General features: G+C 41.4%; 1 protein-coding gene across 4 annotated transcripts in view; it reads left to right on the top strand.

Annotated features, from left to right (window-relative positions):
• The window catches only part of ASZ1 (ankyrin repeat, SAM and basic leucine zipper domain containing 1), a 323,240-nt gene that overhangs the window by 135,822 nt on the left and 162,707 nt on the right, over window positions 1-24,711 (top strand). For all 4 annotated transcript variants that reach the window (XM_056573848.1, XM_056573849.1, XM_056573846.1 and 1 more), the window contains exons 6-7: window positions 12,309-12,443; window positions 19,097-19,212. In XM_056573848.1, the coding sequence (XP_056429823.1) occupies window positions 12,309-12,443; window positions 19,097-19,212 (251 nt within the window). The remainder of the gene's footprint in view (window positions 1-12,308; window positions 12,444-19,096; window positions 19,213-24,711) is intronic.

Below are 24,711 nucleotides of genomic sequence, written 5' to 3' on the forward strand. Positions count from 1 at the left end.
CAGTTTATATGGGACAGTTTGTGTGATGATTGGTGGAGTTGAGAGAGGGAGTTACTATGGTTACTAGGTGCCTAGACACCAGCATTTTTTCTTTGTATGTTATTAATGCTTACATTTCTTTCTGCTATTGAGTAAAATAAAGAAGGAATATGCATCTGATACCCGCCTCCTGTCTTTATAAAATCCATATTTTCCATCATTATACTAGGAAAATCCTAAATTTTGTGGGAAGGTGATGGTGTTTTATTTCACGATTTTGTTTTATCACAACACGAACGAGGTGGGTTTGCACTTTACATCTGAGCTGCAGAATAAAAGTATTAACTTTTTGGACTTGACAATTTTAAAAGATGAGAAGGGTGGCCTACAAACTCGCACCTATAGGAAGGCAACAGCAACAAATAACCTCCTTCATTGGAATAGTTAGCACCCGACACCCTTAAAGAAAGGGATACCGACCGGTCAATTCCTGCGCATGAGAAGGAATTATTCCGAAGAGAATACCTTTGAGGCGGAAAGCAGGAAACTGACCAAAAGATTTTTGGATAGGGGGTATCTGCAGAAACACATTAAGAAGGCTTATGAGAGGGCCAAGGAGAACCCAAGAATCACCCTACTAAATGATCAGAGCAGGAAAGTAGTGAGCGATTTTGCACAGACGAAATTAATCAGATGTATCGGTACGTTTGATGATAAATCTAATGAGGTCCAAAAGATTTTGAAACGTTATTGGCCTATCCTCCTGTCGGAAGAAGGTCTGAGACAGGCCCTAGGGGAATTACCCTAGTGTGACCTATAGGAGTGGTCCAAATTTACGAGACTAACTTGTACATAGCCATTTTTCACATGAACCAAAACAAACTTGGCTTAAGAATCCAACTTTGGGCACATTTCCATGCGGCAGTTGTGGTTTATGTATTTACATCAAGAGACTGAGGGAATTCATCAACCCCTCTGATGGAAGAATCTATAAATTAATAGACTTTGTAAATTGCCACAGCCAGGGTGTGATATATGGAGCACTATGTCCATGCCCGCTCTTGTATATTGGCAAAACGGTACAAGAGCTGAGATGGCGGATTTCCAAGCACGTTAGTTGTATTAATACTCATGCCGATACCCCATTGACAAGACATATGTGAAATTTACATAGAGAGAATCCTAGGGTTTTGGAATTTTTCGGATTACGACAAGTCAAAATGGGCCCAAGGGGCGGCTGCCTCGACAAAGTCCTCCTAAAGAAGGAAGCCAAGTGGATCTTTCTTCTGCATAGCATGAGTCCACAGGGCCTAAATGAGGGCTTAATGTATACACCATTTATTTGAGTACAACTTTGTATAAAAATGACTGCGATAGGAATAGTGGTTTTATAACAAAGGAATTTATTATTTATATATCACAAGAAGGGAAATTAGAGTATCCACATGGTTTATTTATTTAATCTGTCTGTAATAAGTGTCCAATGTTGCTAGTCGCATTAATTTGTTAATGGGATTATAACCTTCTGTTGAGTCATTGCGCTACAGTAATGCTTTGCTAATACTGGCATATGGATTCACAAAATGGATATTGAATTTCATCAACAGTTAGTCAGTTTTTTGACCCATTTTGGAAGATGAAGTACCATTATTAAAATGTCAATGTAAAGAAAAATGTAATATAAATAATATTAAAAATATCATAAATATTATAGCAGTGACCCTCTTGATGAATTATTCTGTGAGTGGCATTTGATTAGAATACCCATGGGCCATTTAATTAGGTAATTATAAAATGTATGAATATATATTACATTGAATTAGGCATCTATATAATATATGATTAATATCACAATATATGCCAGCATAACATCTAGGAAATCAAAAGTTACTAAGACAATTTGTAGTATAGTTCTAAGTGTAATACATATGCTTCATGCATAATCGCTTGGACATAACGCAATGAAGAATTAAGTGCCAAAAAACTTCAAATACCAATGTCATGCGCAATGTAATGAAGAAATAACTTCAAACACCTATGTCATGCGCAATGTAACGAAGTATTAAAAAAAGCATCAAACCCCTATGTCACGCACATTAGGATCGTTAAATGATCCTGTGAATGAAGTTCTCTGACATGCGCCGGGTAACTGAATGACGGAGATGAGAATGATAATTGATGCGCTCCGTTCACTCAGGATTGGCCGGGTGGGGCGTGTGCGCGGTACACATAAGATGTGCCGGCGCATGCGTACTCACGGGTGCGACCCAGGAACGGAGCACAGGTACCGGGTTTTCATTAACACCACGTAAGCTTGGAATGTATGAGGACAGGTGATTGGTTTAGAAAACTTACCTGACAAGTGGTGTTAGATGCGATTGGCGTGACGGCAAAGAAATGCGACACGGAGCAGCTGATTGGACATGATGTAATATGCGGAGGGCATATAAAGCCCAATAGACACGTGGCGACTCAGTCTCCTATACTTCATCCTTGGTAAAGCCACGTAGTGTGGCGAAACATGTAGGATGCAGCAGAATTATGTTTTAATATGCACCAACATCCACTGGCTGAGAATTAATGAATAAATAAGAGGCAAAACCATACTGCAGGTGTTATTGCCCTATAAATACATTGAGTCCTGGTCAGTACTGGGCTCAGTATTGAATATATTCCGCTGGAGAGAACACTGGTTAATGCCAGAGATGTTGGATGTGGTTTTAACTTTAACATACCCTCTACTTTTTTACATGAGTGTAATAAGCGTTAAGTTTTATCAATGTGCCTTATGGGCACAATTGTTGATTGATGTATCCCATTGGAGGAACACAGTAAAAATGCATCCATAAATTTTTTTTTGTCCACCTCCCAAAGAATAGAATAAAGTGATCAAAAAGTTGTGTACACTTCAAGGTGGTACCAATGATGATACAGCTTGTCTTGCAAAAAGAAAGGTAAAAAAAACCTTCCTCACACAGATATCATATCTCTGATATCTATTTGGGGAAAAAAGTTTTTATTACTGTTGCACAATAAATACAAACTACTGTGGATATCGGTATCTCTATAATAATACAGACCTGCAGAATAAAGGTGTGATGGCAGAATGAAAGTTCATGAGAACTTGTCACTAGTTGTATGCTGTTTGAGCCATGGGACAGGCTTAGCTTAGGCTAAGTTTCCACTTGGGTTTTTTTTCTGGCAGTTTTTGAGCCAAAACCAGAAGTGTATTCAAAAGGAATAGGACATATAGGACAGATATAAGAAAGACTTACACTTCTCCTCCCTTATGGATCCACTTCTGACTTTGGCTCAAAAACTACAGTGGCAGTTTTCCAAAAACTGCCAGAAAAAAAAACAAGTGGAAACTTAACCTTATTACAATATCAGAATGCATATAGGGAGAGATCGGTCAGTAAAGCCATCTGGAACAGCCCAGATTCTTCGGAGCCCTGTTACTGATATAACAATTTCTGTCAAATGGGACTGTTTTTGAGTGAATCAATCATCATTGCTAGAGATGAGCGAAGTTACAGTGATTTGATTAGTCACAAATTTCTCTGCTCGGCAGTAGCTGACTTTAGCCTGCATAAATTTGTACAGTCCTGTGACACTCTCTCCTAAGACTTTATCCACCTTTTCCAGCCCACCGGAGCACCTGAAAGCTGAACTCATTTATGCAGGCTAAAGTCAGCAACTGCCGAAAGGTTTGTGACGAATCGAATCACTGTAACTTCGCTCATCTCTAATTGCCGTAAGTGAGCTGTTTCATGCTGCTCGAATTACAGAAAGCATGGCACCCCGCAATCTCCTGAATGGGGCCCCTGCATTAGCGTCAACCTAGAGAGGTTGACTGTTACGCACGAACGCTGCCTATCCGCCTCTCCCATAGAACTAAATGGAGGAGGCGTGTCGGACGTGGCGTCGCGTCATGCTTTGGCCTGCACGCCTCCTGCACGGGAGAGCCGTGACCCCGTGCAGGAGATCGTGGGGGGGTCCCAGCATTCGGCCCCCCTGCGATCAAACACTTATCCCCTATCCTGTGAATAGGGGATAAGTTGTTTTCGGCCACAGGTGGCCTTTAAGGACTCAGCTCATTTTGGCCTTACTGACACAGCCACATTTTTCTAATCTGACCTGTGTCACTTTATACATTCATAACTCTGAGATGCTTTTACTTTTTATTCTGATTCTGATATCGTTTTTTTTGTGAAATATTCTACTTTGAGATAGTGGTAAATTCTCGTTGATAGTTGCATCATTTCTTATTGAACAATTCCAAAATTTCATTAAAAAATTCAAAAATTAGCATTTTTCTACATTTGAAATGCTCTGCTTGAAAGGAAAATAGTCATGCCAAATAAATGGCATATTGACTCACAAATACAATATGTCTACTTTTTATGTTGGCATCATAAAGTAGACATGTTTTTTCCAATTTTTTCCCCAATTTTTTTCCCCAAATCTTTCACAGAAATTTTGAAATCTGAAATTTTCAGGGACTGGTTCAGTTTGAAGTGGATTTGAGGGGCTTTCATGTTAGAAATCCCCTATAAATGACCCCATTATAAAAACTGCACCCAACTTGTTATAGTAGCCCCATATTTTTCATTTTTACAAGGGGAAAAAGAGAAAAAGTCCCTCAAGATTTGTAACCCAATATCTCCCGAGCATGGAAATACCCCATATGTGGACAGAAAGTGCTCTGCTTGCGCACAGTAGGGCTCAGAAGGGAAGGAGCACCATTTGGCTTTTAGAGAGAGCGAATTTGACCGGAATAGTTTTCGGGGTCCCTGTCGCACTTGCAAAGCCCCCGTGGTACCCAAACAATGGAAAACACTCACATGTAACACCATTTTGGAAACTAAACCCCTCAAATAATCTAATAAGGGGTGTACTGAACATTTACACCCCACAGGTGTTTGACACAATTTTGGAACAGTGGGCTGGGAAAATGAAAAATTAAAATTTAAAGGGGTTATCCAGTGGAAAACATTTTTTTTTTTTTTTAAATGAACTGGTGCCAGAAAGTTACAGATTTGTAAATTACGTCTGTTAAAAAATATTAATTTATTTTTATTTTAAAATGGTTAAAAGGAGAAAAAGCCTCCCAAAATGTGTTACCCAATTTCTCCCAAGTAAGAAAGTACCCCATATGTGGGTGTTAAGGACTGTGCAGGCACATGGCAGGGCTCAGAAGAGAAGGAGCACCTTTTGGGCTTTTGGATAGATTTGGCTTGAATAGTTTTTGGGGGCCATGTCGCATTTACAAAGCCCCATGGTGCCAAAATAGTGGAATCCCCCCTTATGTGACTCTATTTTGGAAACTACAACCCTAAAAGAATTTAATAAGGTGTGCTGTAAGCATTTACACCTTACAGGTGGTTTGACACAATTTTAAAACAGAGCCCCGTGAAAATGAATAATTAAATTCTATGCACAAAAATGCTGGTCTAGCTCGAATCTCATAAGTCCCACAAAATTTTTAACCCAATTTCTTCCAAGTATAGAAATACCCCAAATGTAAACATAAAGTGCTGTGCAGGCGAACGGCAGGGCTCACAAGGGGAGGAGCGCCATTGGGCTTTTGAAGAGAGCATTTGGGCTGGAATAGAAGTCAGGGGGGCCATGTCACAATTTACAAAGCCAACCAAGGTTCCCTGACAGTGGAAACCCCAACATGTGACACCATTTTGTAAACTACTCCCCTTTAAGGAATGTATTAAGAGGTTCAGTGAACACTTAGACACCACAAGTGTGTGACAGATTTTTGGAACAGTGGTCCATGAAAATTAAAAATTACATTTTTCATATTCACGACTCACTGTTCCAAAAATCGCTCCGATTGCAGTCAGGGACCTTCCTGTAATTAATGTCAGACATCCGCAATTGCGCGGATGTCCGCCATTAACCCCTCGGATGCTGTGATCAATACAGATCGCTGTAGTGCGGCTACAGTTTTAGCTGATCTGATCGCCCGCTGCACGGCCATGGGGATTAGATCAGCTGACATGGTGGACGGAGGTCCCCCTCACCGGCCTCCACCGCCTTCCCGGCATCTTCTGCACTGATCTGCCTTCCAGCAGACCAGAGCAGAAGATCGCCGATAATACTGATCAGTGATATGCCCTATGCATAGCTCTGAACAGTATTAATCAATTGCTATAAATAGTAGGGGAAAAAAATTTGAAAAACCCCTCCCCCCCCCAATAAAAATAAATTCTCATTTAACCCCCAAAAAATATAATTAATAAAAAATATAATTAATAAAAAAATTAAAATAAACATATTTGGTATCTCCGCATGCGTAAATGTCTGAACTATTAGAATATAATGTTAATGACCCCGCGTACAATGAACGGCGTGAATGTAAAAAAAAGTCAAAAATTACTGCTTTTTTGTCACATTTTATTCCCCAAAAAATGTATAAAATTTTAACGTTTTATATACACAAATGTGGTATCAATAAAAAGTACAGATTTCGGCGCAAAAAATTAGCCCTCATACCGCCTCTTATACGGAAAAATTAAAAAGCTATAGTTCGTCAAAATAGAGAGCTTTTAAACAAACAAATTTGATTAAAAAGTTTGCTATTTTTTTTTAAAGCAGTACAATAATAAAAAAAGTATGTAATCATGGGTATCATTTTAATCGTATTGACCCACAGAATAAAGAGCCCATGTCATTTTTACCGTAAATTGTACGGCGTAAAAACGAAACCTTCCAAAATAAGCAAAATTGGGGTTTCAATTTCCCCACACAAATAGTATTTTTTTGGTTGCGCCGTACATTTAATGGTAAAATGAATGATGTCCTTACAAATGAAAACTAGTCACGCTCATACTAGCCTGATACCAGCCTGTGGATGAAAATGAGTTTTGATTATTAAAAGGTGAGGAGGAAAAAACTAAAATGAAAAAATAAAATTGGCCTGGTCCTTAAAGGGGTTATCCAGGAAAAAACTTTTTTTTTTTTTTATATATCAACTGGCTCCAGAAAGTTAAACAGATTTGTAAATTACTTCTATTAAAAAGTCTTAATCCTTTCAGTACTTGAAAGCTGCTTGAAGTTTAGTTGTTTTTTTCTGTCTATGTGCTCTCTGATGACACCTGTCTCGGGAACCGCCCAGTTTAGAAGCAAATCCCCATAGCAAACCTCTTCGACTCTGTGCAGTTCCAGAGACAAGCAGAGATGTCAGCAGAGAGCCCTGTTGCCAGCAGCTGATAATTATTGAAAGGATTAAGATTTTTTAATAGAAGTAATTTAAAAATCTGTTTAACTTTCTGGAGCCAGTTGATATATAAAATATTTTTTTCCTGGAATACCCCTTTAAGGTCAAAATGGGCTTGGTCCTTAAGGGGTTAGGGGGCCCCAACTGGCATTGCCCTGTGGCACCACCTTCTAGGGGGCTTATCACTGGAGGAGGAAGAAATGTGGGTGTCACGATCACACCCTATTGGTCCAGCAAAGATACTAGAGAGTGTGTGTGATGGTGCAAGGGTTAAAGCCACCAGACCTCTGGGTATCCACTACTAGTCCCAGCAAGTCACCACATTAACTCATTGATAAACTTGTTTAACCAGAGCTTCCTTCAGAAAGGTGAGCTCCTATATTTAGAGATAAAAGACCAGAGCTGATTAAACATTTAATCTGATAAAATGTATCACAGTGCTAGGTATAAAATAAACAAATGACATACAGGTACAAAAAATATATAAAGAGTTTAGCAAGGCAAGTTCAGAAAATAAAAATGAAGTCCTTACGGCATAAAGGTATAGCAGTCCTTGTGAGTGAGTCTCCAGCTGTTCTTAGGATTGTCTTGTCAGCTTATGCCACAGGCTTGACCAGAGGTTTTTCCAGCATCTTAGTTTATATTGGCTTTTTAGGAGGAAAAAACCTCCATCCCCCCTCCCCTCTGATCCCACTGGGTGGGGGGGCATCTCTCTTCCTGGACCCTTATCTCATTTTTGATTTATGATGGCCAGAGTGCCTGACTTCAAAGGAGGTATAACACAGATAGACAGACCCCCAATAAAACTGGAATACACAAAAACAAACACACAGTCTGAATGAACCCTCACCCGTGTCTTGAATTATACACAAATGCAGAAATACAATTATAACACCTGTATGATTACACACTAGCGTTCTCTAGTGCTGGGCGGTATTCTGGTTCATACCAAATACGTTTTGTTTTTTTTTGTTCCACGATCCAAATTTTTCATATACCGCAATACCCTTCTGGAGGCTTCTGCGGGCGGGCGGTCAGGCACTATGCCTGCGGGTCCTGCAGACTCTGCAGCGGGAGCAGACTCAGTGGCAGCCCCACCCTCCGAGTACCTTCACCAATCACCAATAACTGTCTCCTCCTCCCGCCACCGCCATAGTGCCGGGCAAATTTTCACATCGCCATTCATTTTCCTGCTCAGCCTGCCCTGGACTGCAGTAGTCAGCCGCCAGCGTCGCAAGGTAAAAATGAAAATCATCTAGAGCACACACTTGCTGCGATGCAGCCCCGTCGGTCAACGATCCTTCCATTTGTGTCTGCAGTCCGCTCTGCACTGCTATACACATGGGAGTATGTGCAGAGAAGACTGCAGACAGATCATTGTACCCTTGTGTCTTCTACTCTGCAGTCTGTACATAGCCCCACCTGTATAGGAATTTACACACACACTGCTATACACATGGGAGGGTATGTGCAGAGTATTGCACCCTAGTCTGTACTTCAGACAAGGGTGCAATGCTCTGCACATACCCCCACCTGTATAGGAATGTACACACATACACACTGCTATACACATGGGGGTATGTGCAGGGACTGCAGAGCATTGCACCATAGGGTCTTGTACAGACCCTAGGGTGCAATGCTCTTCAGTTTGCACATACCCTATAACAAAAAGTTAAAAAAAGTGTTCACATTTTTTTTTAACTCCTTCCCATTTACCCCTTCCCTAATAAAAGCTTGAATCTCCCCCTTTCCCATTTTTTAACTAAAATGTTAAAAAAAAGATTTAATAAATGATTTGGTATCGCCACATATGTCAATGTCTGAACTATTAAAAAATGTTATTTAAATTGCACGGTCGATCGCAAAAAAAAATACTACAGTCCAAAATTTCGTTTTTTTTTTGGTCACTTCATATGCCATAAAAAAAATAATGAAAAGCAATCTAAAAGTCCCCTTAAAACACAAATGGTACCGATAAAAAGTATAGACCAAGGCACAAAAAATTAGCCCTCATACATCCCCGTAGGGCAGGTATGTGCAGAGAATTGCATCGGTCAGTGACTTAGGGCCTCTGAGTCTGCACATTCACTGCTATTCACATCTGTACATACACTAGAGTGCAATGCTCTGCACATACCCCCCCCCCCCCCCCCCCATGTATAGGAATGTACTACACACACCACTATACATGTGGAGAATGTACGGAGCATTGCACTCTAGTATATGTACATTCCTATGTTAGCGGGAGCGGGCGAGATTGGACTAACATTTTAGCGGGAGCGTGCGGGATTGGTCAAAACCAGTCCCGTGCAGGGCTCTACATAGTAGCCCCCTGAGGAATGAGTGAAGGCTCACTCGGGGTTCGGGACAATACCTACATATACAGCATGGGGGAGTTACAGGACCTTTTATATATACGGCTCTTTCTATTATTGGGAATGAGTGGGAAAAATACTGCTGTCTGACAGCTGATGTAAAATTTATGTCACAGCAAGGGCCATTTATCAAAAGTGAACTTGGTTTTTGTTTACTTTAGTTAAAAAAAAAGTGGCGTTCATGTGCCAAATTGATCAAATGGCGCACGAATGTTGATGAATGCCCATTGAAATGCTCTGTTTAAATATTGAGTAGTGGCAACCCTGCCGTATGTAACGATTGTATTTCCATGCAACTTTTAATACAATTGTCGCATGGAGACTTATAGGGCAGTGTTGAATTGCCCTATGGTTTCTTCTAAATGTGGTCGGTGTGACTTTTTTTTACATGATAATGTAAAATACCACTGCACAAAGTGATCTAAATTAGATCACTTTGTGGTAATAAAAATTAAACGTTCTAAATGAAATGTCGCAGGAAAAGTTGTACAGAACCAGCCTGCGACTTTTCCTGCAACAAATTTAGACAAAAAAATATGTCAAAATTGCTTGATAAATTCCCCTAAGCCTGTTTACATGCTGTGACAGTTTAGCTTCAGGACGAGCCGGCTCGTCCTAATGCGGCAAGTAGTCGCTGATTAGGACGAGCCGGCTCGTCCTTAGTCTGCAACTAGTTAATAGCCATACTTTTCAAAACAAATATTGTGGACAGCATGTAGTAGGAATGAACTAAGTAGTTAATTAGTTTAGTATCATGCACGCGGCCTTGGCAGCAATCCTTTTCCTGCTTCTTGTGACGGTCTTCTTACATGTGGCTCAGTTAATCGTTGTCCGCAGCGAGGTCTCACCTCGGCCGATGATAAGCTGAGCGGCAATATGATGACGTGGACTCTGGTACCAGGAAGAAGACCAGGGCCAAGGCTCAATGCATCACACTGCCACCCAGACGAGGCTTCGGTGCGGTTAACTAAGCCACTGTGTTATGAGCCAAAAGAAGCAGGAAAAGGATCTTTGTGGAGCCCTGGTGTAGGATAACGAAGGGATCGTAGAAGTGATGACAGGTAGGTCTTGTTTTTGTTCTATAAACCCCTTTTAAAGGATTTTTCATTTTTGTGCTCTTGACCCCCCCCCCCCCAAATCCTTCTTCTAATAGCCATAACATGTTAAATTTTCCAATTACAGACCCATATGAAACTTGTTTTTTGTGCAACAAATTGCACTGTGTAATCACATTATTTATTTCACCACCAAATCTACGGTTAAACAGAATTTAGGAGGTGGAAATACTCCTCTGCCAGCCAGGCCATACAGTAAACAGCGGTGCATAGTAGAGAAGCCAGACTCCTGTCCTGTCAAGTGTAGGGCCCATGCCTATACATCTTGGCCCTTGGGTTAAGCAGAAAGGTATACATTCTATGCCTCCTGTCCAGTCAGCAAGGAAGCAAGTTATTTTATTAAAATTAAAAACATCCCCACACCTTTTGTAAACAATACATTTATCACCTATCACCTACATTTATCAATACATCTTACCTGTGGTCTACACTGCATCCTCTCATAATGTAAGCAGGCCTATGATGATGATTGACTTGTTTATATTTAGTGATTGGGCTTGCTATAGTTTTTTTGTAAAATTAACTATAGTAACTCCCAGGTTCTGAGTGTCTGCAGGAGTACCAATCCTTCCAAAGAATGAAAACATATTTTCTGTTCCCAGGAAAAATGGGTACTCTCACCCCCCTTGCAACAGATTGCACAGACAGACTAAAAGATCAATCTTGTACCTTGCCAAGGACCGCAAGTAATCAATTGCTAGCTAAACATCTGCACAATTTTGCCATGCTGCACTAGTGCTGGCATGATAAATTTTCCCCTATGGGTCTTAGAAGGTGAATGGGAGAGAAAAAGCATAACTTAGCAGAAACCAATCTCAGATATTCATTGGTTGTCATCAGATGCCTGTGTGTAATGATTGGAGGCAGCACTATAAGAAGTTTGCAGGTGGTGTGTTAGGGCCATTTTGGACAGGCTGACTTGCTGCAGTATGCAAGCGACAATCTCGCTGATCGCAACGCCTTTTCAAAGCCTACTGAAGGCTCGATCAGTTGTGTGCAGCCTAGCCCTTCAAGATTATTATCAGCTGTAAATCAACTGTTTACACAGGGCAGTGTGAGGCAGATAACTGTTTTATGGGCCACAACTTTTACATGGGCCATCCATTGATAATCTGCCTGCATAAAAGGGCCTTTAGTACAGTCACTAAATCACTGCTTTTAAACTTCTCATATCTCTGCCTCCCATCTTTGCACACACATCCCAGTCAGCACTGTATGTACGTCACTGTTACTGTAGTTTCCACTTTCTTAGAATTTATTGTGTAAATATGGCAGTTCAGGTTCACACTCCCGTGGAGCTCCACTAAAGGGAGCTCTATTGCTCAACCCGTTTAAAGTCTACATGAATCGAATGGGCGCGTGATTGTGTGGGTCCTAGTTGAGTGGCCCCTGTCCTTGGCTTGAATTCAGTTGTAAATGCTGGACTGTGCATGTTCCTTATACTACTGCTTATGTACTGTAACATGTGTGCTACTTTTTCTTTTAATACTATTTACTGGAAAGCTAAAACCTTAAAAAAAATTGGATTGTTCAAAGTAGATAACAGGCACATCTCCTGGTTTACAAGTTTAGTTACTAATATTTATCTTCCATTTTTTTCTCACTTAGGGATTGACATGGGCTGCCCATAGTGGACATAAAAGCACAGTGTTAAAGATGCTGGAACTGGGTGCTGACATGATGCTATCAACAAAAACTGGGAGTATAGCTGCTGATATAGCTAGACAAAATAACCATTTAGAGGTATATGCTGAAATCTATTTTAATATGTAAAATACTTTATGTACATAACTCTTATTAATTGCACAATTATTGTTACGCAAGTTTCTAATGTTTCATTTTCTTGCATAAAGCTATCTTGCATATTCACATGAACTTTCTGGGCTCTGTTGCAGGATATGTTTGGATACCTTTTAAAAGTTATACGCACCATGGATATGCTACAGTATATGGTTGACTACTTTTTTATGTATACCATCAACAAAGCCTAGAAATGAAATGTGAAAGGGACCTAAGTCCTACTTTCACACACAGCTGCAGTTTGTTACAGTGTATCAATTTAGCAATTGATATTACCTTGGAGCATAGAACGTAGGTTGAGGAACACTCAGACATGGGAGATGAAAGAAATAATACCTGTCTTAGTTGATGTCTGTTTGTGTAGTTATAAAATCATGTTTGCCTGTCTAGCTCAAGTGTAATAGGGCTGAGCTACAAAATGTTTATCTCCTCACTTCCCCAGCCCTCCCTGCTCGGCTTTCTACACTGTGCCCTGTGTTTCATTCATCCATTCATTCAATGCAAGGTGGGATGGGGGAGGATGAATGCATGATACAGCTCAGCAATGTCTCCTTGACACTTAAATGGGCACTGCCAGATACAAAAACTTTTGATATGTTGTAAAGCATGTATAACCAATAGGTTTTCCAATTGCTTTCATTAGAAAACTTTCAGTAATTCATATTGAAAAAGCCATTCAAACAACTGACCCCCCCCCCCCTGTCTGCTTTGACACATACTAGTCCTGCTGTGTCCATGCATCATTACCTATGTCATGGACACACTTCCTTGATTGACAGCTGTGAGCGCAGGGATATGTGAGCAGACAGCATACTGAGAGAGGGGGCGGAGACCTGCACAGTGAGACCACACCCCCTCCCTTTGATAGGAATTCAGACTAGTGAGCTAAATTAAAAGTGTAATAAAAAATAAAGGTGCTAGATGTACCTTTCATTTAATAAACTTGTCAGAAGTGCTGAGGTCCCCATTTATTGCTTGAGAGAAGAGACAAAAGCACTTGGCTGCCTTATCTCTTAACTGTGCACTTAAGAAAGCTAAATAAAACTGTATGCAGAACTACAATACAAGTCTAAGACTTCTGGAAATTCCATTTCCTGCTTGCTTTAGCTTCCCAAGATGCACAGGGCAGAGATGAAAGGACACTTCATTCTAGTGATAAAAGCTGCTGTCATAAATTTGGTTTAAATAATAGGTACAGCGGTCCCTCAACATACGATGGTAATTCGTTCCAAACGACCCATCGTTTGTCGAATCCATCGTATGTTGAGGGATCCGTGCAATGTAAAGTATAGGAAGCTGTACTCGCCTGTCCCCGTCGCTCTGGACCAGGTCCTCACCGCTCCCGATGCTGTCCCGCTGCTCCGGTGTCGTCTTCGCAATCCTCCGGCTTCTTCCGCATCTTCTGCAGGGTCCGGGCCTCGCTTTCTGGTGACGTTATTACGCTGCTGCGCCGGCGTGCGTAGTGACGTAATAACGACGCCGGAAAGCAAGGCCCGGACCCTGGAGAAGATGCGCAAGACACCGGAGGATCGCAAAGTGGACCCGGAGCAGCGGGAATAGGTAAGCGAACCTGCCAGGGATGCTTAAACTGCTATCCGACAGCAGCTTAAGCATTTTGCGCTGTCGGATAGCAGTTAATGCGATGGCCCCGACATATAAAAGCATTGTATGTCGATGCTGCAATCGACATGCGATGGCCTCTGAGAGGCCATCGTATGTCGATTTTATCATATGTCGGGGTCATCGTAGGTCGGGGGGGTTACTGTACTCTTTAATTATATGGCAAAGGAGAGGGAGACAACCTGGCACTGCTATTTCACACACCTGTATAAATCCTCTTAAATTGACACAATGCTGCAGTGGTTAAATTCATTCACAGGTAGTGGTGGTGCTATACTTGTATGAGCATAAGACTTGTTACATATCCAGCAAGAAAGAAAGTCAAGCGCACTCACCACATTAGTAGCTTCCTCTGTGCTCTTTATTGAATTCCGTACAAAGATTAAGTGCAGGAAGATGACATAGGAGATAGGTGTTCGTGGGCTACGGAACCGTCTCGCGCTTCATAAGGCGTAACAGGTAAGAAGGTGTGTTAAAAAATGACCCTACCGGAAGGGTATCCTAGGTAACATATAGACAGACAATCATTCGGGTACCACATGTGTAGAACGACACGTGATAAATTGTTTTATTCTCACATTATGTTCCCCTAGTTTAACTGAACTGCCTTTTAGGTTAAATTTACAAAAAGAGCATGTACCACAAGGAAAATTGCCAGATGGTTTGGCTTGTTCTAACCAGTTTGTTGTTACATCTCTGGAAGTTTCTTTTTTTTATGTAATTTTTTTTATGTTTTATTACACTTATATGTTATAACAGGTTTAAGTCCTCATCTCTCTCTATCATAAACCAGTTATTAAAAATGGCTTGTTTAATTTTATTGTTCATAGAGCTATTTTGGAAAAACACCTATTTTGGAAAAACACCTATTCCATTGTGTATTCTTTTTTATGTTTTTTTCTTAAGCAACTCATTTCTCGTTGTATTTTCTGCCCTTATCCTGTCTTTATTAATCACCTCCCACGGGTAACCCTGTTCTAGAAATTATTGAGTCAGTTCAGAGGCTTGCTGTTGGAATTTATTTGAATCATTGTTGATACGTTTAAGGCAGATAAACTGGCTATATGGAATACTGTCCTTCATATGTGTTGGATTTGAGGAGTTGTTGTGGATGAGAGAATTTTATGAAATTTGTTTTCTAAACCCAGACGTCACTATCCTATTTTCAATAATGTCATGTTTTTTACATCTAGGAATCCTAATGAGTCCCCTCCTAAATTGGCGGCAAAACTCATGTTCACATTATTAGCACTATTTAGATAGGACACAAAAGCATCAAAATCTTCCTGTGTTCCTTCCCAAATTATGAAAATATTGTCCACATATCTTTGGTATGATTTAATGTGGTGACAAAATGAGTTCCTGGATGCAAAAATGAAATCACTCTGAAGTATAGCCAATAAAATATTGGCATAGCTGCACGAGATGGGTGTGCCAATCGCTGTGCCTCTTAATTGTCTGTACCATCTCTCAGCATAAGTAAAATTATTATTTTCCAAAATAAATTTTACAGCTTCAGTGACAAAATTAACAAAATCTGGTGATTTGTCTGTGAAAGCTAATAAACGACGGAGAGCCTGTATACCTGCATTGTGTGGGAAGTCACATGTTTGTGTACTTTGGGTAAAATATACCAGTATGGTTTACTAGGATTTTTTGGTAGGAGGCGTTCTGCAGTTTTAGTTGATAATACATTAAGCTGGGTATATTTATTTAATAGGGATTGAAGTTTCTCTATGGTTTTGACTGTAGGATCTCTGGGTAGAATCTCATACACTAGCGTGTCGTTCAGTTAAGACCTCACTTTGTTATTATAATCCTTTCCCCACCAAACAACAACCGAGCTACCCTGCGGCGCCACAGCCATTGGACAGGGGGTCAGGGGGAACAAAGCGCTCAGCCAATGACAGCTGGGCAAATATGAATATGTATTAGATGGGAGTGGCAGTGTTCAGGGACAGGAGCCAGAGATCAGGCCCGCAGCATGCCGGGAATGACTAGAATTCGACCACAAGATGGCCGCCGTAATAGGAATGTATTGTGGTCGAAAATCGAAGTTCGCATGCCCCTATACTACTTCCTGTAGGGGAGAAAAGAGCATGGTACAGGAGAAAGCAAGCAGTAAAGTTAACGTAAGTGCATTGAAAACTTATATAACTTTTAATGATGGTGTAGATTTTATATAATTTTCTTATCCTGGAGGTCTCCTTTAAATCTAAATAAAGTAGAATATGAGAAGGTGACTGTGGATCTTTGCCGAGCTAAAAGTGAATTGAGAAAATGTTTTACAGTCCAACAAAATCATGGCTTCATTGCTAATTTGGAAAATAAATTGACACATCTTCAAACGATCATCAAAGATACTAAGAAAGATACATTTATCCAAGATAATAATTTAATAATTTCGAGTTAGCACAAGTATTCACATATAATAAAAATCGCCCACAAAAGCAGTTAAAAACATCCTAAAAATTACATCCTATAATCGGAATTACAAGAAAAAGAAGGCATTTGACTATATGACGACCGAATCTGAGTCGAGCGAATCAGACGACCCAATACAAGGAGCGACGGCGCAATCCTTCATGTTTTAATCCCCCGATAATAGCCGGTAGTGCTATTGATTTATTCTACAAATCGGTGTGTAGGGATGTGAAAGCACAAATATATACCCATCTATACAACCGAACCTCCCTTTGAATGAAAAAAAAAGCTCTAGATGAGCTGTTAAATAGAAAGGATATAGTTATATCAAAAACTGATAAGGGCGGCTCGGTTGTTGTTAGGTGGGGAAAGGATTATACCCCCCACTGCGCCCCATTGTGTCCCCCACAGCTTATCTATCTAGCTATGTGGATTGGTTATTAGCACCCCTCCTTCCATCCATTCCGTCCTACTTAAAAGACACAGGAGATCTGCTTGAATTTTTGGATGAGTTTCATTGGCAGGAAAGTTACAAACTGGTATCGATCAAGGTAGAGAGCCTGTATACCAGCATCCCACACAATGCGGGTATACAGGCTACCGTCGTTTATTAGCTTTCGCAGACAAATCGCCAGATTTTGTTAATTTTGTCACTGGTGCTGTAAAATTTATTTTGGAAAATAATAATTTTACTTATGCTGAGAGATGGTACAGACAATTGAGAGGCACGGGCGATGTTCATGCCCATCTCGTGCAGCTATGCCAATATATTTTTGGCTATACTTGAGTGATTTCATTTTTGCATCCAGGAACTCTTTTTGTTGCCACATTAACTACAGATACTACAGATATGTGGACAAGATTTTCATAATTTGGAAAGGAACACAGGAAGATTTTGATTCTCGTGTCCTATCTAAATAGTGCTAATAATGTGAACATGAGTTTTACCACGAATTTAGGAGGGGGTTGCAGCCTTAGCCAATCATAGCTCATCTCACACTCTGAACTGCTCTGGGCTGTGTGTAGCAGAGTGAGGGAGGAAGTTCTTCCTGTCACGCCTGCTGGGTATCGTCCCTTCTCAGTCTGTGAATCTGACTGAGACAGAACAGAAAATACAGAGCAATATCAAGGTAGAAAACTAAAAAATAATAAAAATAAAGGCAGTGAACTGAGAGGATTATAAAATTTTACAAGATCATGAGAGGTACTCTACATGTCACCTGTTCCTGTTCCAATCTTCTGATGGATACTTCGTCACCAAATCTCAATGTAATAGAGCACCTTTGCTGGAAGATTTGTGGGAGATTCCCATTATGATTGTGCAGATGCTAAATCTTTAGCAACTGCATGTGGCCATTATGTCCATATAGACCAAAATCTCTTAGGAATATTTCCAGCACCTTGTAGAAAGTATCCCACGAAGAATAAAGGCAGTTCTGAAGGTAAAAATGATTCCAACCTGGTACTAGCAAGGTGTACCTAATAAAGTGGCCAGTGAGTGTATATAAAATCATCCTTCAGGTTATGCTGAGATCTGTAGTTTTAAAGGGGTACTCCGACCCTAATACATCTTTTCCCCTATCCAAAGGATGGGAATAAGATGTCTGATCGCAGCACCCACCTTTGCAAGCTCCCTGCAGCAATGGAGGCTCCAAGTGTGCAACGTTATAACCACTGGGCTGGAGTATCGTGACGTCGAGAGGTTAGGCACAACTCTAATGTACACTAAATTGTATAGGTTGCTGCTTCACCTTGTGAAACCACATTTCAGGCACTACCGAAAAGAAAACTCAGACGTGAGGAACAGGCGAAAGGAAAGACCATCTCCACACTCCCAGGGCACATCCACCATGATATATATATATATATATATATCGTATGTATATGGTGGATAAAGGCCCTGGTTGTCAATAAAGAAATAAACTGTGCTATATCAATATTATTCCAGCACAATTGGAGGTTTGTTTGCAATATTGATATAGCACAGTTTATTTCTTTATTGACGACCAGAGCCTTTTTCAGGCATAACACATGCTACAGGTTTAAGTAGCGCACAACCCCTCCCAACATCACATGACTTCAATCTATTAACAATGAACAGTGATGTCAGGTCTATACTGACATCATGTTGTTTTATTACAGATCCTCTCCGTGTAACTTTTTAGTGTTTTCAGTACCTGTGGATGTCCTGCTGAAGCTGTTCCAAATGATTCAGAATAATTCCGTTTTGTACTCCTTATATGTTCTACCAAGTAGGCTAACATGTCACATAGACTCATGTGAAGTAATTTCATTATAAGGCTCTAAATGATCTAAAGTCTTAGGGGAGAATTCTCAAAACCTGTGTAGAGAAAGATTGGCGCAATTGCCCACAGGAACTAACCAGATTGCTTCTTTAATTTTCAAAAAGACCTCCGAGAAGAAACTAGCAGTGAATGTGTTTTTTTTTCTTTTCTTGATGGTTTATGATGGTTCTGTATCACTTTAATTCACTTTGTTTTACAGTTTGAGTGCATAAGTTCCATCTGAATAACATCTTTTTTCCTTTTAAGATTTTTAGCATCCTAACATTTTCTGGAAATCAAAATAATGGAAAATTCAACTTGTCTAAAGAGGAGGCAATGTATAAATACCTGAGAGAACAACCTGAGGCCTCGACAAACTATAGGCAAGTGCTCCTACAGTTTTCTATTAATTCTTCAGTAATGATAGGGTCACACACACCGCATCCGCAGTGTATTTCACATTGCAGATGCATCGACAGCAGAGCGAGCTCCCTGCTGTGTTTCCGCATTAGATTGCTAATACTGTTTAGTGCTATGCATAGGCATAGCAATGCTCAGTATTATTGGAGATCTACTTCTCTGGTTTGCTAGAAGGCACACCAGAGAAGACCCTGCAAGATTGGCCGGTGGCAGGTAAGGAGACCTCCGTCCGCCATCTTAGCTCCTTTGACCCCTGTGGTCGTGCCACGGGTAATCAGATGAGCCATGAGTCACATCATTGCCGCAGATGCCATAAGTATTGATCACGGCATCTGTGGGGTAAATGGTGGACAATCAACACCATCGCTGATGTCGGTCATTTCCAGCGTGTCCCATCTTCTATCATCAGCTGGGTCCCGCTGTGCCTGAAAAGAAAGTGTTTTCTTCATGTACAGGATGTAAATGTATGTCCGGGTGCGTTAAGTACCTGGGCACCAGGATGTAGATTTACATCCAGTGTCATTAAGAGGTCAAAATGAGGAAAGGTTAAATGGGTACTGTCAAATCCAAAAACTTTCTATATGTTGTTACTAATGAAAATTAAAGACCTTTTGTGAAATGGTTTTACATTTTTTTTGAACATTTAATAATGAAAATTGCTCCTTAAAATCCCACCACTAGGGGTCCCCATACCTACTGGGACACTAACTAATCATGCAGCAGCGTCAGAGTTATGTACAAGAGATGACTCACCGACAAGACTGCATGAGCAGCCAAACCAATCCCCTCCCACCTCCACAAGGGAGTGACACGCCCCCTTCCCCTGAGAGGATTTCTAACGCTGTGAGCTAATGAAATTTTTTTATTTTTTATAATAAATATAGGTAATAGAGGCAAACAAATTAGATGTACATGGTCAGGACTATGTACTGAATAACATATTTGTTAAATTTTTTTGTGGGATCTGACTGGTATGCTTTAAAAAAAAATCAACTGTACCAGAAAGTTATATAGATTTGTAAATTACTTCTATAAGAAAATTCCCAATCCTTCCAGTACTTATCAGCTGTTGTATGATCCAGAGGAAGTTGTGTAGTTATTTTCTGTCTGACCACAGTGCTCTATGCTGACACCTCTGTCCATGTCAGGAACTGTCCAAAGCAGGAGAAGTTTGCTATGGGGATTTGCTCCTACTCTGGACAGTTTCTGACACAGACAGAGGTGTCAGCAGAGAGCACTGTGGTCAGACAGAAAAGCACAACTAAACTTCCTCTGGAGCATATAGCAGTTTATAAGTACTGGAAGAATTAAAGGAATATTGTAGTGGATTATAACTTATTCTTTATCTGAAGCGTAGGGAATAAGTTATAGATCGCGGGTTCCTACCGCTTACACCCCCCGCAATCTCCTTAAAGGAGATATCCAGTGCTGAAAAACCTATCCTCTATCCTAAGGATAAGTTTCAGATCGCGGGGGTCCGACCGCTGGGGCCCCCGCGTTCTCCTGTACAGGGCCCCGGCAGCCTGCGGGAAGGGGGGCGCGTTAACCACTGCACGAAGTGGCGGCTGACACGCCCCCTCAATACAACTCTATGGCATAGCCGGCGCTCTGCTTACGGCAATCTCCGGCTCTACCATGGAGATGTATGGAGGGGGCTTGTGGGCCGCCGCCTTGTGCGGAGGTCGACACCCGCTATCTGGCCAGCGAGCCGGGGCCCCGTACAGGAGGTCGCGGGGGCCCCAGCGGTCGGACCTCCCGCGATCTGAAACGTATCCCCTATTATAAGGGTAGGGGATAAGTTTTTCAGCACTGGACTACCCCTTTAATGGGCTATGGCAGTCAGCCCCTAACCCCCTTCCCCCGCATAGTGTGGCCATGACACCCCCCCTCCATGTATCCCATAGATATATGGAGGGGGTGTGCCTGCCGTAGCTTCCTGGGGGTCGCGATGGCGCTTCCTGCGGACTGCCACGGCCCTGTACAGGAGATCACGGGGTCCCAGCACTCGAACCCTCGGCGGTATATAACTTATCCCCGATCATTCGGATAGAGGATAAGTTATGTTCCACAACAATATTCCTTTAAGATTTTTTAATAGGATTAATTTACAAATCTGTTTGTAACTTTCTGGAGCCAGTTGATATAAAAAAAAAAAAAAGTTTTCTACCAGAGTACCCCTTTTAAGCACATGCTAACTAACATACCATATTTTCTTAGAATTTTGTTGTTGGTGTTTATAACACAGTATCTGATGAACTCTATTGTGCTTTATTAGAAAATATTAAAATTAATATAAAAAAATATGAAAACTGACAGCTGGTACACCCGTACTAAACCCAATACACCAGAGTTTAGTGCGGGTGAACCAGACTAAAATGATATATTGCTCTCCCAGATCCATGGTCCAGTTCTGTAGATACACTCTCTATTAGCCCCTGTTGCTAACCTCTTAACCCCCATTGTGCAGTGGAGGCGGGAGCCTGTGTTCTGAGATTCCATGCCAACTTCTTCCCTTTGCTCTCATATGCCCACCTAACTTGTGCTTACATGTGTGAAGACTATAATTATTTGAGGTGGGCGGGCATATAGTAGCAGAGAGAAGATGGATGCAGGAAAGCTTAGAACACCAGCTCCTGTCTCTCTCTTTCTCAATTGGAGTAAATAAACATATCAACGGACCCTAATACAGTGTGTCTCTGGAATTTGACCCTCTAGAATGTAAAATATCTAAACATGGGTAAAATTTTAATCGTATTGACCAATAGAATAAAGAAAACATGTCATCTTTGACGTAAAATGTACAGCTTGAAAACAAAACCCTCCAAAAATTTGCAAAAGTGGTTTTCTTTTCAATTTCCCCACACAAATAATAATTTTTCAGTTTTGCCATACATTTTATGGTAAAGTAAGTGATGTAATTAGAAAGTACAATTGGTTGCACAAAAATATAAGAAATATAAGAGTTATGGCTATTCGAAGGCAAAGAAGAAAAAAACAAAAATGCAAAAATAAAATTGGCTGTGTCTTCAAGGCCAAAGTAGGCCGTGTCCATAACGGGTTAAACACAACTTGTACATTAAAGAACAATGTAAATGTATCCCAGCTTTCTCTCTCAATACTACTTGCAAGCCATGTTTAGTTAGTAAAAACCTCAGACACTAGGCATTAGTTTGTCATTTTCTTAATTGTACAATATTTGTGTATATTCACATAAAACTTACACCTCTAGGTGGCAGTATTACACTCTGAATGTCTTTCACATTATACTAAAGATGGTGCACAGTTTCATGTGTTATACGCATGGTTCCTCGTAGACTAGTCATGTAACAAATTATGCATGTGCTAGCAGCCTTCTATGCATAGGTTTTAAAAAGTGTTCCTTTTGAAATAATAGTTTAAAGGATAACAGCATTTTCATGAAAATTATAAAAACAGATCTAGGCTTTATTATGTAAAGATTAGGTACTCGGTGAACCATTCTTTGCAGCTGCATTATTTTTTTTTCCTGTACTTTTTCATATTTTTCTGCAGCACATTCCTTTGCATTTCTCTTTAGCAGGGTATCTGTCTCTTATCTGGAGACTACTAAATACAAATACAATTAAGTTGCAATGGCTTTCAGATATAGATCTGTGGCAGTACTCTCGGAGCTCCACCAAACTCCACTATGCTCACTAGGTAATACACGTGTATAGGGCAATTAGACAAGGCTGCACGCCAACTAATCTTTACCGCAACAGTGAGTTCACATTCATGACCACTCAAGGTTTATGTAGAAATATTCTTCTTGTTTTTATTCCCTTTGTTTCATTTTTCTCATGAAATCGTCTCGTAGGACATGGATATAGCAGCATTGTAGCAGCACCAACTTTAACATTCACTGTAGCTCCCCCAGTCATGGCACACCGTTTCAGGGGCAGACCACCTTATTCATGCGCATTGACTGATGGGAAGATGAGAACCTTAGTAAGAGCACCACAGCTGCATTTAATTAACTAGGGCCTGGTAGTGTGCTCACTTACCAGGCAGACTTCCCCAGCAGGCGCAATATCACTGATGCCTGCAGGGGGCCGACTTCCACCCTTAGCTCATCTATACAGGGTGCCTCCAGATGTTTCACCATTACAACTCCCATCTTGCCTGACATCTATTAGCTGTCAGGGCATGCTGGGAGTTGTAGTGGTGAAACAACTGGAGGCACCCTGTGTTGAAAGCAATATCTTTGTTACGGCCATGCGACCCGCTACCCCCAACCCCACACCGCGCAACCCGCTCCCCCCCCAACCCCAAAAAAGACATACCCAAGTGCAGGAGTGGAGTGCAGGACTTAGCAGCAAAGGCGCTTGTATGTAGGGAGGTGGGGCCGGCATGTGAGCCGCATCCTCTGTGTTCTCAGCGCTCGCTCCCGCCTTTCTGATTGACAGGCATGGAGCGAGCACAGGCTGACTGAATTAGGACTGATTGCCCGGCCGGCAATGGTCCTAGTTCAGTTGTGACTTCACTGCAGGCTGCAGCCAGCCACTCGGAGGGAGACCCTTAGGGGCCAGTTTTCAAGTGTAAAATTATTTTAATAAAAAAAAAAAAATGAAACTATATTAGAGATATGTTGTAGTACATAAGTACTACAACATATTAAAAAAAAAAAGGTTGGTGACAGTGCTCATTTAAGTTTTGACATGTCCTGTGTACTTTTTGATAGGGCTTTCCTTATTGCTGACTTATGCTCTGTACATGTTTTGATATTTCTGGATGTTTGCCTTACATAGCCCTTGCTACAAGGGCATTTTAATAAGTAGATTACATTGAAGTTACAGGGGAAAAAATACTTAAATTTTTATTTTATAGCCTTAACGAGGATGTTATACTACATCCCTGTTACGCCGAGCGCTCCGGGTCCCCGCTCCTCCCCGGAGCGCTCGCTTCACTCTCCCCGCGGCAGCGCTCCGGTCACGTCCTCTGACCCGGGGCGCTGCGATTCCGCTGCCAGCCGGGATGCGATTCGCGATGCGGGTAGCGCCCGCTCGCGATGCGCACCCCGGCTCCCCTACCTGACTCGCTCTCCGTCTGTTCTGTCCCGGCGCGCGCGGCCCCGCTCCCTAGGGCGCGCGCGCGCCGGGTCTCTGCGATTTAAAGGGCCACTGCGCCGCTGATTGGCGCAGTGGTTCCAATTAGTGTTTACACCTGTGCACTTCCCTATATCACCTCACTTCCCCTTCACTCCCTCGCCGGATCTTGTTGCCTTAGTGCCAGTGAAAGCGTTCCTTGTGTGTTCCTTGCCTGTGTTTCCAGACCTTCTGCCGTTGCCCCTGACTACGATCCTTGCTGCCTGCCCCGACCTTCTGCTACGTCCGACCTTGCTTTTGCCTACTCCCTTGTACCGCGCCTATCTTCAGCAGCCAGAGAGGTGAGCCGTTGCTAGTGGATACGACCTGGTCACTACCGCCGCAGCAAGACCATCCCGC

The sequence above is a fragment of the Hyla sarda genome, chromosome 4, assembly GCF_029499605.1.
Source record: "Hyla sarda isolate aHylSar1 chromosome 4, aHylSar1.hap1, whole genome shotgun sequence".
Taxonomy (NCBI): Eukaryota; Metazoa; Chordata; class Amphibia; order Anura; family Hylidae; genus Hyla; species Hyla sarda.